Here is a 15,665-nt window from a genome sequence, read left to right on the forward strand (position 1 = left end):
GTGCTGTATGGCCTAAAAGCCTAACTTTAGGTTGAAAACAGTTGTCAGTTGTAATTATTATATGTTCCAGCACACAGACCTTTCTAGATTCCTAGATTGTTTAATTTCTATTTTTTTCATGTGTTCATGTGACGAAGAATTTTTATTGGCTGTAGATTGGCTACATAAATAAGTAGTATTTTTATTAACTTCATTTATAACTCAGTTGCAAATGTTATGCAATAAAACATTCATATTTTACACCATATTATCTGTTTTTTTCAGTGTTATTTTTTAATAGAACAGCTGCTGGATTAAAATTTTGTTTTTAGAGTGAATATTTTCTTACTGATTAGTTAATATGATCACATGTACTGTGAAGGGGACATAAACACTCCAGTTCTAAACACTTATGTAACGGTTTAAACAACGGAACCATGACCAAAGAAAACATGTTGGATCTTTTTTCCTACTGGATTTTAAAGTTTAATGAAACGCAGACTCAAGGTTATTTTGAGAACATTCTCTGTGGGTTCACTGTGGTGAACCAGAGGCGGATCCGGGTCCTGATCTGACGCAGGTTCATGCCGTAGATGATGGGGTTGACGATGGGCGGCACCACGAGGAACTCTGCAGACAGCGCGTTCTGCAGCGCCGCCATGGAGCTGCTGCCATAACGAGAATACAGAGTGTCAAACAGCACAGAGATGGAGAAGACGAGCAGCGAGGCGAGGTGAGGAGAACATGTCTGAACAAACTTCCTGCGGTCGGTCTGAGAGCGAGCAGCACTTCGAATCAGGTGCATGTATGAGACCAGAATGATTATGATCTGCAAACTGTGCAGGATAATGATCACAATGCCGTACAAGTTGTTGGCGGTGGTGTCTGAGCAGGACAGCTTGACAACTTCCCAATTGGTGCAGAAGATCCTGGCCATGCGGTGGCTGCAGAATGACAACCTGCTGATCAGGGGAATGCCTACAGCTGTTTCTAACAGAGACAGACACCAAGTGAGAAGCAACAGCAGCGCTACCTTCTTGCCTGTCATAAGAGCCCAGTAACGCAGCGGCTGGCAGATGGCCAGGTAACGGTCGTACGCCATGACAGTCAGACTGGTCAACTGGCAGAAGATGTATATATAAGTGAAAAACATCTGCATCAAGCAGCCGGTGTACGTGATGAGGTGAGCGTCGGCCAGAAGGTCTAGGAGCAGCTTCAGGTAGAAGCTGGACGCTCCACAAAGTCCAGTGAAGCACAGGTTGCACATAAAAATGTACATTGGCTGGTGGAGGGCTTTATCCAGACACACGGTGAGGATGAGGGTCAGGTTCACCAAGATGGTGACCAGGTAGGACATCAGGGTGAAGGCAAAGTAGATCTGACGGTTCGTCACTGAGTCATTCAGACCCTGGAGCACAAACACAATGTTGACATTCTCATTCATATCTAAGAAATGCTAAAGATTTCAGAGTCTTGGAAACTATGATGCTGACCAAACATAAGTCTGAGTGATCTAAATCAGTCTGGCTGACAGCCTGCAGACTTAAAGATTCGCTCTGCAAAGAGAGAACACTGATGTGACGTCTTTCTGCTGAAAATACAGCTGAAATAAAGTCAAAGTCTTCCTAAAACATTCCTTTAGATCAGCTTTAAACATTTCAGACCACAAAGATTGTACAACAAACATAAAAGATTACCCGAGTCGTTCATAATGGAAATATTTCATTGGGCATCAACAAATCAGGAAACAGATTTGACCTTTTTAAAAGCCGCTTCTACATGTATGGAAAAACAGACACTTTGCTTTTTAATCCTTAAACAAACAAGATCTCTGTTCATCAGCTTGAATCAAAACAACTGGAGGAAATTGCTGTTCATTTGTTCAAACAGAGACTCTTTTACACTCAAACAGTTCAGACAATGAGAGGAAAACATCAGAAAATCAGAACACAGAGACCCTCTGAGTCTCTGCTAATGAGTTTGTGGAGGATTTTCTCCTGAGGGGAAAACACATTCAGGATCCAGCAGAAACAATATCAATGCAAAGCTGTGGGAGCCTGGAAGAAAAAGCTTCAAATGTGAGAGAGGCGAGACAGAATAACAACTCCAGTCACATTCAGTCAATCATTAACAGCAGCTGGTAGCTTTGGACTTAATGCACTAAAGCAAGACCCTCAAAAGCAGAGAGGCAAGCCGCAGTGAACATACTGAGTAGAGAGCCACATGTTATCCACCTGAAATCACAGTTAGACACACCTGAGGATGAGGCCACACCCACCTCATCAACGTCACACTTCTCTCCAATAGAATAGTTTGGAAGTTTTGAAGAACTAAGTAACACTTAAAAGACTGCTCAGATAATCTGAGGTTTAAAAGGCAAAGGAAATGTAAACGTTAATAATCAGTTTAGTAACTTTGGATAATTGGTTTCTCCAGACATCAGAGAAAGTTTCAGTCTGATGGAACACAGAAGAAAACATTCCCAGGGAGAGCAGACGTTCCATCCCCACTTGACCCACAGTACCCAATGCCCAACCCAGCCCATACCCGGCTACATGGCTAGAGACAAGCATCGAGGCCCGAGAATCAACCGCAAACCAGAACCAACACCCCAACTCCCCACAGATTACCCTGACACCCCAACCCTGTGACCCTCATAGATATCAGGGTCACAGGGTTGGGGGTTGAACCGAATTGAAGCGAAACAGGTCGACCCCCTTAGTAATTGGGAGTCATTAAGGTCATTGTTAGCCTGGAAATTGAACCGACACTGGTCCACGACTCTGCAATGGGGAGTCGTTAGGGTCGTTATTGGCCTGGCTTACTAGAGCGATGTTTTGATCATCCATATGGAAGTGAGGATTGAGGTGATAATTGGCTGGAACCAGCCCTATAGCTGTATTGTACATTTTTGAGAGTTGGAACTTAAGTCCTCCTTCTCTGTTTAGGTAGTTTTTTCTCTCTTAACGTAGATGGCCTCCTACACGCCCCTGTCAAACCATCTGTCTTCTTTTTCCGAAGTTTGAAGAGGTTTTGCTTCGTTTTCAGAAAGCTTTCTCAATTCAAAATGTCTGGAATAGTGTGGAGTTGCAAGTTTTATAGTACTGCCCAACAAAGGCCCTGTAATGGCTTCAATTTGGATTCAATTTGCATGTTATTGAATTTAATTTCACTGTTATGCTGGTGATTGCCAGATCTATTTCCCCTTGGCACAAAACAACACTGTCCAGCAACTCACACACTGCTTTGAGGACATTAAAAATTACTTACTCCTTAGTTTGAATGAGAACAAGACAGAAGTTGTGTTGTTTGGACCGAGTTGCTGTCCCTCACCAAATGTAGATCTCTGTCATTTTATCTCAGAGACTGTCTCGCCAATCTGTCACCAATCTGGGAGTAAAGTTTGACTCACATTTTAAATTTAAGAAACAGATCAGCAGTGTAAAGACATTTTTTTATCAACTTTGTCAAATAGCAATGGTGAAATCAATCTAAGCAAGACCTGACTTGGAGAAACTAGTCCATGCTTTTACCACTGTATAGTGGCATTAGCCGGACCTCTCTTGCATGTCTGCAGCTTGTGCAGAAATCTGCTGCTCGTTTGTTAACTCAGACCTGAAGGCCCCAGTATCTTTCTACCATCCTAGTGTCCCTTCACTGGCTCCCTGTGTGCTACAGAATTAATATTAAGCTTTTATTGTTTGTTTTTAAATTTTTGAACAACCTTGCTCCACCATGTTTATGTGAGCTGATTCAGCCTTACTGCCCACCCCGACCCCTTAGATGAGCTGATCAGCTGCTGCTGACGGTTCCTAAAACTGGCCTGAAGCTCAGAGGGACAGAGCATTTGCTGTTACTGATCCTAAGTTATAGAATAACTAACCACCGAGAATCAGACAGGCCTACCCTTTTCCTGTTTTTAAATGTCTTTTAAAAATGCACTTTTATTTCCTGGCTTTTAATACAATGTGATCTTGCTGTGAACCTGTTTTTTAGCTTTTGATGTTTTGTCTGTATGTTCTGTATGTTTTTAACTTGTTTTTAACCGTTTCTTGTTTTAATGTACAGCGCTTTGGGTGGTCAGCATGACTGGAAAAGCACTATATAAGTTCCGTCAATTTACCATTTCTGTGCTTTCTGTGTCTCTGCTCTGTCTTCTCTAACATAGAAAGTACTCCTGGGTCAATGTGAGAGTCTGTGCTTTCTGTGTCTCTGCTCTGTCTTCTCTAAGCCCCAGTGGGTGGAGGCAGATGAGCGTTCACACTGAGCCTGGTTCTGGTTCTGCTGGAGGTTCTCCTCCCTGTTAAAGGGGAGTTTTCCTCTCCACTACCGCTTCATGCATGCTCAGTATGAGGGATTGCTGCAAAGCCATCAACAATGCAGACGACTGTCCACTGTGGTTCTACGCTCTTTCAGGAGGAGTGAATGCTGCTTGGAGAGACTTGATGCAACCTGCTGGGTTTCCTTAGAGAGGAAACCTTTTGACCAACCTGCCTTTCCTCCCCACAATAGAGTTCTTACTATTGATAGTTTGGGATGTCCAAGGATTTTGCACTCAATGAGATGAAGGCAGCTGGCTGCCATCAACGGCACAACCTGCTCAAATGCTGGTGTTTCTGAGTGAAGCCAAACGACCTTCTGACAGTAAATGACACCCTTGAAGGAACTCTGCGTTGCATCTAGTTGATCTAGATCTGCTACTAAGGGTTGCCTCAGTAGGCATATTGACTTATTTTCTTGGTTGTTGTTCCTTTGTCTTTAGGAACAATCTTTGATAAGTGAAAATGTTTGGCTGTAGATGCAGATGTCTGTCAGAGAGATGACCAGTGTGGTGGTGTGATAATTTTCACGAAACACGTAAATCAATTCAATTCAATTCAATTCAATTTTATTTATATAGCGCCAATTCATGAAACATGTCATCTCAAGGCACTTTACAAAGTCAAGTTCAATCATATTATACAGATTGGGTCAGATTATACACATGTATTAGTGTTGAACACCAACAGTCATTTGAGCCACTTGCTTAAAACTCTGATATATGGTTACTGAAGGAAGCAACTGTGACTCAGGATTGAATTTAAAAGTTACAACTCTGTTGGAAACCGTCTGATTATCTTGAATGAGTCATTATGATGATGAAACTTCTGAATATACTTTGCTGTTTGAAAACTTTCTGTTAATGTCTCGGGATTTGCTGTTGTTGGAAACTTTGGATCCTTCTTTCAGGTCCCAGATATGTTAAGACATGTAAACACGTTTTCCCTACAGTGACATTGCATTAGCCACAGTGTCCACTAATTCCCTCAACAACATATTAGACCTAGAGCTGCTAAGCTGAGGGAGCAATCAGACCTACTAGCTGAGGTCATCTGTGGTCTATCTGGTCCCAGAGGGCATTGTGGACAACTCAGAAGATGTTTTTGTCTGATTTAACTAGTGATGATGAGACCAACAACAAACTCCAAATGACTGTGAAACTTTTCTTAAGATTTTAACTGAAACAAACAGATGAAAATGAAAACCTTTTATTGTGAAACTCAAAAGATGAGTTGAGTACAGAGAACATGACCAATACTCATGAGAAGCTTTTAACTACAAAAATATACACAAGGATGTTTATTCAAGACGCTTAAATAGGTAGATTCATATATGTGGCAACTATCTTTCAGTCTGATTTATTAATTAGTCCCAGGCCAACTAATAATTACAGTTCTTTTGAACATTTAACCCTCAGTTTCCCTCATCCAAACTGCAAAGCAATAAAACCTCTTCTGTTTGTTGTTTTGTATCGTCCACCAGGCCCTTACACTCAGTTTTTGGATGAGTTGTCAGATGTCTTATCTGATTTGGTGTTAAATACTGATAAGGTTATTATAGTGGGTGATTTTAACATCCATGTTGACACTGAATGTGATAACCTTAGTGTAGCCTTTAAAACTATCCTAGATTCAATTGGTTTTGCTCAAAATGTGCATGAACCGACGCACTCTCGGCTCCATACTTTAGACCTTGTGCTGACATATGGCATTGATTGTGAAGAATTAACAGTATTTCCTCACAACCCTGTCCTGTCTGATCATTTTTTAATAACATTTGAGTTTAATCTAACTGAATTCTCCACCCCCAAAAGAGGGTTCCATTATAGTAGATTTTTATCGGATAAAGCTGTATCAAAACTTAAAGAGTCTGTCCCCTTCTTAATATCCTCAGTATTGCAGAAATGCCCTGTAGATGGCAGCATTGCTGTTTCTTCCCATTCACAAATCGATACCTTTGCTAACAATGTGACTTCCTCATTGCGTTCTGCATTAGACAATGTAGCTCCCTTGAAAAAGAAGGTGATTATTCACAGGAAGCTGGCTCCTTGGTTTAATTCAGAGCTGCGTTCCTTGAAGCACAATGTTAGGAAATTGGAGAGAAAATGGCGCTCTACACACCAAGAGGAATCCTACTTAATCTGGAGGGACAGACTATTGTTGTATAACAAGACCCTCCGCAGAGTTAGAGCAGCATATTTTTCATCATTAATTGAAGAGAATAAAAATAATCCTAGATTTCTCTTTAGTACAGTTGCCAAACTTACCCAGAGCCACAGCTCTGTTGATCCATCCATTCCCTTAGCTCTCAGTAGTAATGATTTTATGGGATTCTTCATAAATAAAATTGATGCCATTAAAAATAAAATAATTGGCATCCTCCCAAACATGATTACCTCGTCCTCAGTAAGTGAGGCAGCATTGGAGGAATCTTTAGAATCTGCGCAGTGTTTGAACTGTTTAGAAGCAGTAGAGCTTTCTGAGCTATCTAAAATTTTAGCTTCATCTAAACCTTCTACCTGTATGTTAGACCCAATCCCAACCAAGTTGTTTAAGGACATATTCCCTTTGATCAGTGGCACTATTTTAGACATGATTAATCTATCCTTAGTAAATGGATATGTACCACAGGTTTTGAAAGTAGCTGTTATTAAACCTTTACTTAAGAAACCTTCTCTTGATCAAGATGAGTTAGTGAATTACAGACCTATATCTAATCTTCTTTTCTTATCTAAAATTCTTGAGAAAGTAGTTGCTAATCAACTTTGTGAACATTTACAAAGTAATGACCTACTTGAGGAGTTTCAGTCAGGCTTCAGAGCTCATCATAGCACTGAAACAGCTCTGGTGAAGGTCACTAATGATATTCTCATGGCCTCAGATAATGGACTTGTGTCTATACTTGTCCTGTTAGATCTCAGTGCTGCGTTTGATACAGTTGATCACAATATTCTCCTACAAAGACTTGAACATACTGTAGGGATTAAGGGGAAAGCATTAGGCTGGTTTAAATCTTATCTGTCAGACAGATTCCAATTTGTTCATGTTAATAATAAATCTTCCTCAAACTCTAGGGTCACCTGTGGAGTACCACAGGGTTCAGTCCTTGGACCAATTCTCTTTACTATATATATGCTTCCGATAGGCAAAATTATCAGACAGCATGGGATTAATTTCCACTGTTATGCTGATGATACTCAGCTATATTTATCCATAAATCCTGATGAATCCAATCAATTACTTCGACTGCAGTCATGTCTTGATGACATCAAAAGCTGGATGACTTTAAATTTCCTGCATCTAAATTCTGACAAGACCGAAGTTTTAATCTTTGGGCCAGAGTCCTCAAAAAATAAACTTCTTAACCAATCACTTAATCTGGGTGGCATTAACCTGGCCTCTGGTAATAAAGTAAAAAATCTTGGTGTTATTTTTGACCAAGACATGTCATTTAAATCCCATATTAAACAGGTTTCCAGAGTTTCCTTTTTTCACCTCCGGAATATCGCCAAAATTAGAAACATTCTGTCCAGGAGTGATGCTGAAAAACTGGTCCATGCATTTGTTACTTCAAGGCTGGACTATTGTAATTCTTTACTATCAGGAATTCCACAAAATGCAGTTCAAAGCCTTCAGCTGATCCAAAATGCTGCAGCAAGAGTTCTGATGAAAATCAACAAGAGGGATCATATTTCTCCAATTTTAGCTTCCCTTCATTGGCTTCCTGTTAAATCAAGAATAGAATTTAAAATTCTTCTTCTAACGTATAAAGCCCTTCATAATCAAACTCCATCATATATCAGAGCTCTGATTACCCCGTATGTTCCTAACAGAGCACTTCGCTCTCAGACCGCAGGTCTGCTGGTGGTTCCTAGAGTCTCTAAAAGTAGAAATGGAGGCAGATCCTTTAGCTATCAGGCTCCTCTCCTGTGGAACCAACTCCCAGTTTTGGTCCGTGAGGCAGACACCCTGTCTACTTTTAAGACTAGGCTTAAAACTTTTCTTTTTGACAAAAATTATAACTAGTGACTCATGTTACTCTCAGCTACCTTTATAGTTTTACTACTATAGGCTTAGGTTACTGGAGTATATCAGGATCTAATTTTCTCACTATATTGAGTTCTACTGTTCTTCAATTATGCATTATGTGTTGTCATTTCTGCTTTAACTTTCTGTTCTCTCTCTTTTCTCTTCATAGTAGGTACACCTGGTCTGGCGTTCTGTTAACTGTGACATCATCCAGAGAAGACGGCTCACCCGCTACTACCATCTAATGTAGAACAGATTACTAGATCAATGTGTGCTTCTGTGCTTTTTTGTTTCTCTTGTTGTGTCTCTGTTCTGTCTTCTGTAACCCCAGTCGGTCGAGGCAGATGACCGTTCATACTGAGCCCGGTTCTGCCGGAGTTTTTTTTCCCGTTAATGGGTGGTTTTTCTTCCCACTGTCGCTTCATGCTTGCTCAGTATGAGGGATTGCAGCAAAGCCATGTACAATGCAGATGACTCTTCCTGTGGCTCTACGGTTCCCCAGGAGTGAATGCTGCTTGTTGGGACTTTGATGCAATCAACTGGTTTCCTTATATAGGACATTTTTGACCAATCTGTATAATCTGACCCAATCTGTATAATATGATTGAACTTGACTTTGTAAAGTGCCTTGAGATGACATGTTTCATGATTTGGCGCTATATAAATAAAATTGAATTGAATTGAATTGAATGTATGAATGGTTGAAAGCAAGTTTGATTATTAACTGGGTGAACACAGGAAAAAATAACTCAAAATAACCAAAACGCACACTTAATATTTTTCATGCTAAAGAAGGACAGAAGCATTGACCTTACACAAGGTAACCTGAGAAGGGTCATGAGGATATGTTAGAGCTATTCTAAGTCAGTAATTGTGCAGTAAAAAAGGATGATTGCTGTACAGGCCTTAGTTAGCATATTAAATGTTAACAAAGTTCATAATAAGACAATTACTTAACAGCTGCACAACTATGACTTGTTTGTAAAAAGAACAGGACAATTAAAATTATGATTTTACCTAGAATTAATTACTTATTGTCAATTATCCCCAATGAATGTCCATTTGGCAGGTTTAAATCTCTGGACTCCTCCGTCTCTAAATTTCTTTGGAAAGATACCCCTAGAGGATTTATCAGTCAGCTTTGAACCAAACACCTGGCATCGGATATGTTTAAGAACTTTCAAAATTACTAGAAACCTGAATTTACAACTAATACAAAACAAAATCCTTCACAGAGTACACTATACAGGTCAAAGATTATTCAGGGTGGGTATTGCACAATCCAATATCTGTTCACAGTGCACAGGCAATAATTCTGACCTGTTCAGAGGTTCTGGGGCCAGATATGTGAGGACATGTTAAAGTGTCTGAGATATAAAAGTTCACCTTCCCCCTCAGTTTGCTTGCTGAGTAACTTTGATGAGAGCACTTTGGTGAAAAAATGGGTTTGCATGGCTTTGACTGCCTAATGTATCACTAAGAAAACTATACTCATGAATTGGAAAAGCAAAGAAAAATCTCAGTATTAACCCATATAGAGATATTTTGTTGGATCATATTAGTCTTGAGACAGCACCTGCATCTGCATCTCTCTGGGCTCCTTTGATCGGCTCCATCACTTAGTGGAAGTGGGGGGCTGTTGGATATGTCCTATGGGCCGTGGTGTTCCCTGTTGGGGTGGGGCTTTGGGGGCCTCGGAACGGCCTCTTGCAGCTATTTGTGATGCTCTTTGGGGGGTTTGTGCCGGCGGACGTGGATTACTGGCCTGGTAGCTGTGTTGCTCCTGGGTGGGTCCCTGGGCTTGAGGTTCTTGGGGTGGGCTGCCCTTGGGCGGGTGTCCTGGCGGGGCTTTGGCTCCTGTAGAGTATGTCCCTGGGAGTTTGGCTCAGTGCATGCAAAAGTGTCTGGGCCTACTGGGGACTCTGGTGTGCTTGTGGGTCTTAAGGCCACTCTCCCCTTCAGGGAGTGCATTCTGTCAGTGGGGGGTGGTGTGGTGAGAACCCAGCCTGGGTGTCTATTATTCTATGTGGTGTTGCAATTCTTTCAATGTTAGTGTTGGGGTGGGTTTAATATAATTTTTCTTTAGTCGATGTGGGGTAGCGGAGGGATGCAGCAGGGGGGTAGTGTGGGGTTGCTTGGATGGCTTCTTGTCTCGGCCCTGGTTCATGGCAGCTCTTGGTTTTGGTTCTATACGGGGAACAGGAGTCTGTGCGTGTTTGAGGCTCTTGGGCCTCCCCGCCTTTCTCTAGCCCCGTATACTTTGGTGTCGCAGCTAGTGGGTTACTCGGGGTAGGTTGTTGGAGAACGTAGGTTGTTGGAGAAAGTGGTACCTGCCTACCTGAAATCCTCTATTAGTGTGCCTGTTCCCAAGAAAACAACCATCACCTGCCTTAACAACTACTAACCTGTTGCTCTGACCCCCGTCATCATGAAGGGCTACCGGAGGATCCTCCTAAAGTCTATCAAGGACGCCATCCCTGCTGGCCTGGACAGCCTCCTAACATCTGTGTTAGAATGCTCTTCATGGACTTCAGCATTCAGCACCGTGCACCCAGGCATGGTGGCACTGAAGCTCCACAAAATGGACATTCTCCACACCTCTCTGCTCCTGGATCAGTGACTTCCTCTCCAACAGACCCAGGTAGTGAGGATGGGGAACATCTGCCCCACTGATCCTCAGGAACACCACAGGGCTGTGTCCTCAGCCCAGCTCTCTTCACCCTTTTCACCCAGAACTGTTCTGCTGTCCCCCCCACAGACACAGTGGAGAAGTTTGTGGACGACACCACTGTAGTGGGTCTCATCTCCACCGATGATGAGTCCCACTGCAGGGAGGAGGTCAGCAATCTGACCCAGTGGAGCTCCATGAACAACCTGATCCTGAGCACCAGTCAGACCAAGGAGGTAACGATGGACTACAGGAGGTCCAGGAGGACTGAACCAGCCTCTCTACAGGGAGGAGGTGGTGGAGCACGTGGACAGCATCAGGTTCCTGGTCATTCACATCTGCTCTGACCTCTCCTGGACTGTGAACACCTCCCACCTGGTGAAGAAGGCCCAACAATGGCTCTTCTTCCTCAGGAACCTGAAAAGGACTGGACTTTCCAATAAGCCGCTAAAAAACGTTTACAGAGCTATACTATAGAAAGCATTTTGTGTGTCAGCATAACTGTGTGGTATGGCAGCTGAGCAGTACAGGAGAGGAATCACTTGGCATGGGTGGTGAGGACAGGACAGGGGATTGTGGGATGCCGTCTGCAGGATCTGGACTAATTTTATGCAGTCCAGATAAGGATCACACGCTAACTATTCTATAGTTATTTTGACTCGCAGATATTGAAGTATTTTTGTTCCAGTTTGCATCCTGTCATTGAAAGCTTGATTTACTGAGCAAATAAAAAGGGAGTTTAGATATTTTTCTATGTTTCTTTTAAAGGCAGAATATTTCCCAAACCTTTACGCATTTTATGTCAGTGCATTACAGAGAACTTTACTGGCTATTGCAAGTATATTATTATAACGTCAGCAAATAAGTGAACTGTTTGTTTTGGTTTATTTATTTCTGAATTGTTTTAACCACTCATTTAGGATAACAGTATGATATATATAAAGCAAAAAGTACAGGACTTAATCAAAACCCATCTAGTTCACCTTTAAATTGGGAATCCCAGAGAAATGAACCATTGATCTACACCCCAGCAGTAGGATTTTAATAAATTGATATAACAGACTGAAAATCTTTCTTTTCAATTAAACTTTGTAACATCAAACATTGGACTCTAGGAAAAGTTCTCAGCATCTAAACAAATTGAGGCTGCAGTCAGATTTATGACTCTTTATTAATATACATTGACATCCCAGTGTCTCAGAACTTTGCTTTTTGTCCTTTTCTCTTCATGTCCACAGTTTTTTGTCTATTTCCAACAAAAATAGACTTCACAGTGATTGTCATATTTCCTCTCTTCCTTTCCTCTCTTTAACCTCTCTAATCAGAGCCATTATAATCACCATCGGCAGAATCTCCCCCTGTCCTGCACCAGCACCAATATAAAATCAAACGCTTTTCTTTAACTGTCTTAAAGAATGAGGAAAAAGGGTTCAAAAAGGCACAAAGGAATTGTAAATCCTTTTATTGAAATTGGCAGGCAGAGGAAGGCCTGAGATAGGGTCATATAGAGTTGAAAATGCTTCAAAACATTTAGAAATTATCAGCAAACAAATAGTTATTTCTGACCTAAATGTCCGATGACAGGAGTAGGTTCCAGCCGGATGGTCAGAGCCGGGAAGACGAGTGTAGGCAGGATGAACAGGACGCCAAAACCAGAACCAATGTTGGAGATGAGGTCCGTGTCAGAGCCAGAAGGTCAGAAGTCCGATGAGACGCCAGAGGATGATCCAGGATGTAGTTGGGTCACAGTTCCAAAGTCCCAAAATTCCACCCCAATAAAACACCAGACAACAAGGTAAGATTTGAATAAAAATATGCATATTGCTTGACTGATCACTATTAGATTGATAAGTATCAACAACATCAAATTGCAATATAAACAAAATGGCCAAAATATAAGGTACCTCTGAGATCTTAGGGAAATAAAAGTAAAACTCAGTCCAAAGTCCAAATGAATTGAGTGCACTCAAAATGAAAAAAAAAAAAAACTTTACCGCCCCTTTAATACTCAGTGTTCAACACCAGAATGTTCCAAGAAGCTATTGCAGTGCTGTTAACAGAGGAAGAGGACCAAGGAACCAGGGCGAGCAAAGGCGATGAGATGAAGGAATCCAGATCCAAAAGGAACCTCAATGAAAAAAAAATCTTACATCACAGACCAGATTCTACCCTGTGGGCTGGTCTCCAGTCCCACATAACTTCTCTCCCATCACCTAAACCTTCAATAAACCTATTTAATAATTACACTGTTGTCTCTGTGTTTGCTGCTTCAGGGTCAATCATGGAAATGTAAACATGACACATGTAGAATCATATTCTCACTGCTTATCCAGCTGCCTGCCATTCCTCCCTTTAATTCAGATCCTATCAGAACCAAAACCTCCCTGAATTTATCCAACAAACTCTGACTATCCTGATCTCCAATGGGTCTTCAGCAAAGACCAGATAAGCCTTAGACACCAGATGGATTGATGGACAGATGTGAGGATAGTTAATTTAAGCTACAGAAACATCACATGGTTTCATTGTTTCTCTGGGAATAAATCCAACCCGTCAATCAGAGAACAGCAAGATGGGACTGGTCTTTATTTCATTTAATGTGGGAGGAAATAAAAGCTTGAGATCCTACTGCAGCCAGTGGTGAGAATGAGCTGCAGCTCACCCGAACAGTTCATTTCATTTACTAAATGAGTAATTAGTAATGATGCAAAGCTGATTTACTGATGTTGTTTCTCTGTTTTTAACTTGGTCATTTTCACGTTCCTTCTTTCTAATTACGCAAAGGACATAAATAGAAACTGTTTCATATGTCAGTTTTTTTTACAGCTTTCTCACCAAACTTAATATGTTGAACTCCACTTCACCACCTCTGACTTTTTTCATTCTTGGGGCTTATATGGATGTTGGAATATTGCGATACTTGTACTTTGTGATAACTGCAGTATTATACATCATAATTGTGACCGTCAACGTGCTGCTGATCGTGGTGATCTGTGTGAACAGGAGCTTGCATGAACCTATGTACATGTTTCTGTGCAGCCTGTTTGTGAACGAACTGTACGGCAGCACATCGCTGTTGCCCCTCCTGCTGGTCCAGATCCTCTCTGATGTTCACATTATTTCTGTTCCTCTCTGCTTCCTGCAGATCTTCTGCCTCTATTCATACGCACATGTAGAGTTTTGTAATTTAGCCATCATGTCTTATGACAGATACCTTGCTATCTGTTGTCCTCTCCAGTATCACATCATATTGACACATTTCAAGGTTAGTGTTTTTATTGTTATGATCTGGTTGTACTCTTTTGTGAAATTTCTGATCACTTTGTCACTAACAGTCCGTCTGACTCTATGTGGAAACGTGTTAAACAGCACGTTTTGCCGTAACTACCTGGTTGTTAACCTGGCATGTTCTGGCACCAGCGTGAACAACATTTACGGACTGTTTGGTACTGTCCTCACAGTCTTGGTCCCTCTGCTGCCCATCCTTTATTCTTACACTAAGATCCTCAGAGTCGTTTCGTCTGGGTCCAAACAGATGAGACAGAAAGCCATCAGCACCTGCATGCCTCACCTGGCTTCACTCCTCAACTTTTCCTTTGGGTGTATATTTGAAACTCTTCAGAGCAGGTTTGATATGATTACTGCACCAAGTGAGTTACAGATTATTATGTCGATGTATTTTGTGATCCTTCAGTCTCTCCTGAATCCAATCATGTATGGGATGAAACTAACAAAAATAAGACATGAATGTAAAAGGTTGTTCTATAAAAATGTATTTGATGATAAACTACTTGCCTGAACACAGTTGTTTAATGTCTAGAAATGTTTTGCTTCTGTAGCCATCAGTAAATAAATAAAATCAGTGCAGGAACGTTTCAGATTCTTGTGTCTGTTGAACTTCAGCACCCGAGGCTTATTTTGCTCTGGGTTCAACAGAGCCAAACTATATTAATTAAAAATAACTAAAACTGGTGAAAGACTACAGAAGAGCTTTTTAGAATCCCTGTTTTATTGCTTCACCTACAGTTTTGCTAAAAATTTTCTATGAATCCAAACCAGTTTAAAGTGAATGGGGAGACAAATTATGGAACACCAAAGATTTCAAAATGAAATATATAAATAAAACATTATTAAATGATTATATACTTGAATAAATAAGATATAAATATTCAAAGTAACAATGAAATTGTGAAACAACTGAATGCTTGTAAATTACCATCTCAACATTATAAAATATTTTTCATTAATGTCTAAAATTTTGTATAACCATTGAATAAACATTTATTTCTCATTGATATTTTTCACAGTAAAATAAATTATTATTGAGGCAATATTATTTAATTCCAGCAGTTTTTAATTTCAAAATGTAATTTTTATTTCATTATAGGGTTTTCCCAATTTCATGACACTTTTCTGCAGAATCACGTCACCTGCCATTCAGCATCCATTGGGTGGACCTGCTCCCCTATTGGCTGATCCTTAAACAGCGATTAGTTTCTCCTGGCTGCTCCATAAGCAGCTTTCTATAGAGTGTGCCCTGGGCTGCATCCTTCAAAGGCTGCATTTGTGGGCTGATGATGTCACAGCGGGCCGACGAAGGCGGTAAATGCTGCCAAACAATGTATCATTGTGAGTTGAAGATAATTCTTTAACTGGAAACAGCAATGGTG

General features: G+C 41.0%; 2 protein-coding genes across 2 annotated transcripts; one reads left to right on the forward strand and one right to left on the reverse strand.

Moving 5' to 3' along the window:
• Positions 1-403: 403 nt before the first annotated feature.
• LOC118560526 (putative gustatory receptor clone PTE03) lies at positions 404-1,423 on the reverse strand. Its single transcript, XM_036131587.1, has one exon. The coding sequence runs from the start codon at positions 1,421-1,423 to the stop codon at positions 488-490; it is 936 nt and encodes a 311-aa protein (XP_035987480.1). The 3' UTR covers positions 404-487.
• A 12,240-nt stretch (positions 1,424-13,663) lies between these two features.
• Positions 13,664-14,851, forward strand: LOC105921649 (olfactory receptor 11A1-like). The gene has a single exon (XM_012857504.3). The coding sequence runs from the start codon at positions 13,841-13,843 to the stop codon at positions 14,792-14,794; it is 954 nt and encodes a 317-aa protein (XP_012712958.2). The 5' UTR covers positions 13,664-13,840; the 3' UTR covers positions 14,795-14,851.
• The last annotated feature ends 814 nt before the right edge of the window (positions 14,852-15,665 follow it).

This window comes from Fundulus heteroclitus, unplaced genomic scaffold, assembly GCF_011125445.2.
Source record: "Fundulus heteroclitus isolate FHET01 unplaced genomic scaffold, MU-UCD_Fhet_4.1 scaffold_44, whole genome shotgun sequence".
NCBI classification, from domain to species: Eukaryota; Metazoa; Chordata; class Actinopteri; order Cyprinodontiformes; family Fundulidae; genus Fundulus; species Fundulus heteroclitus.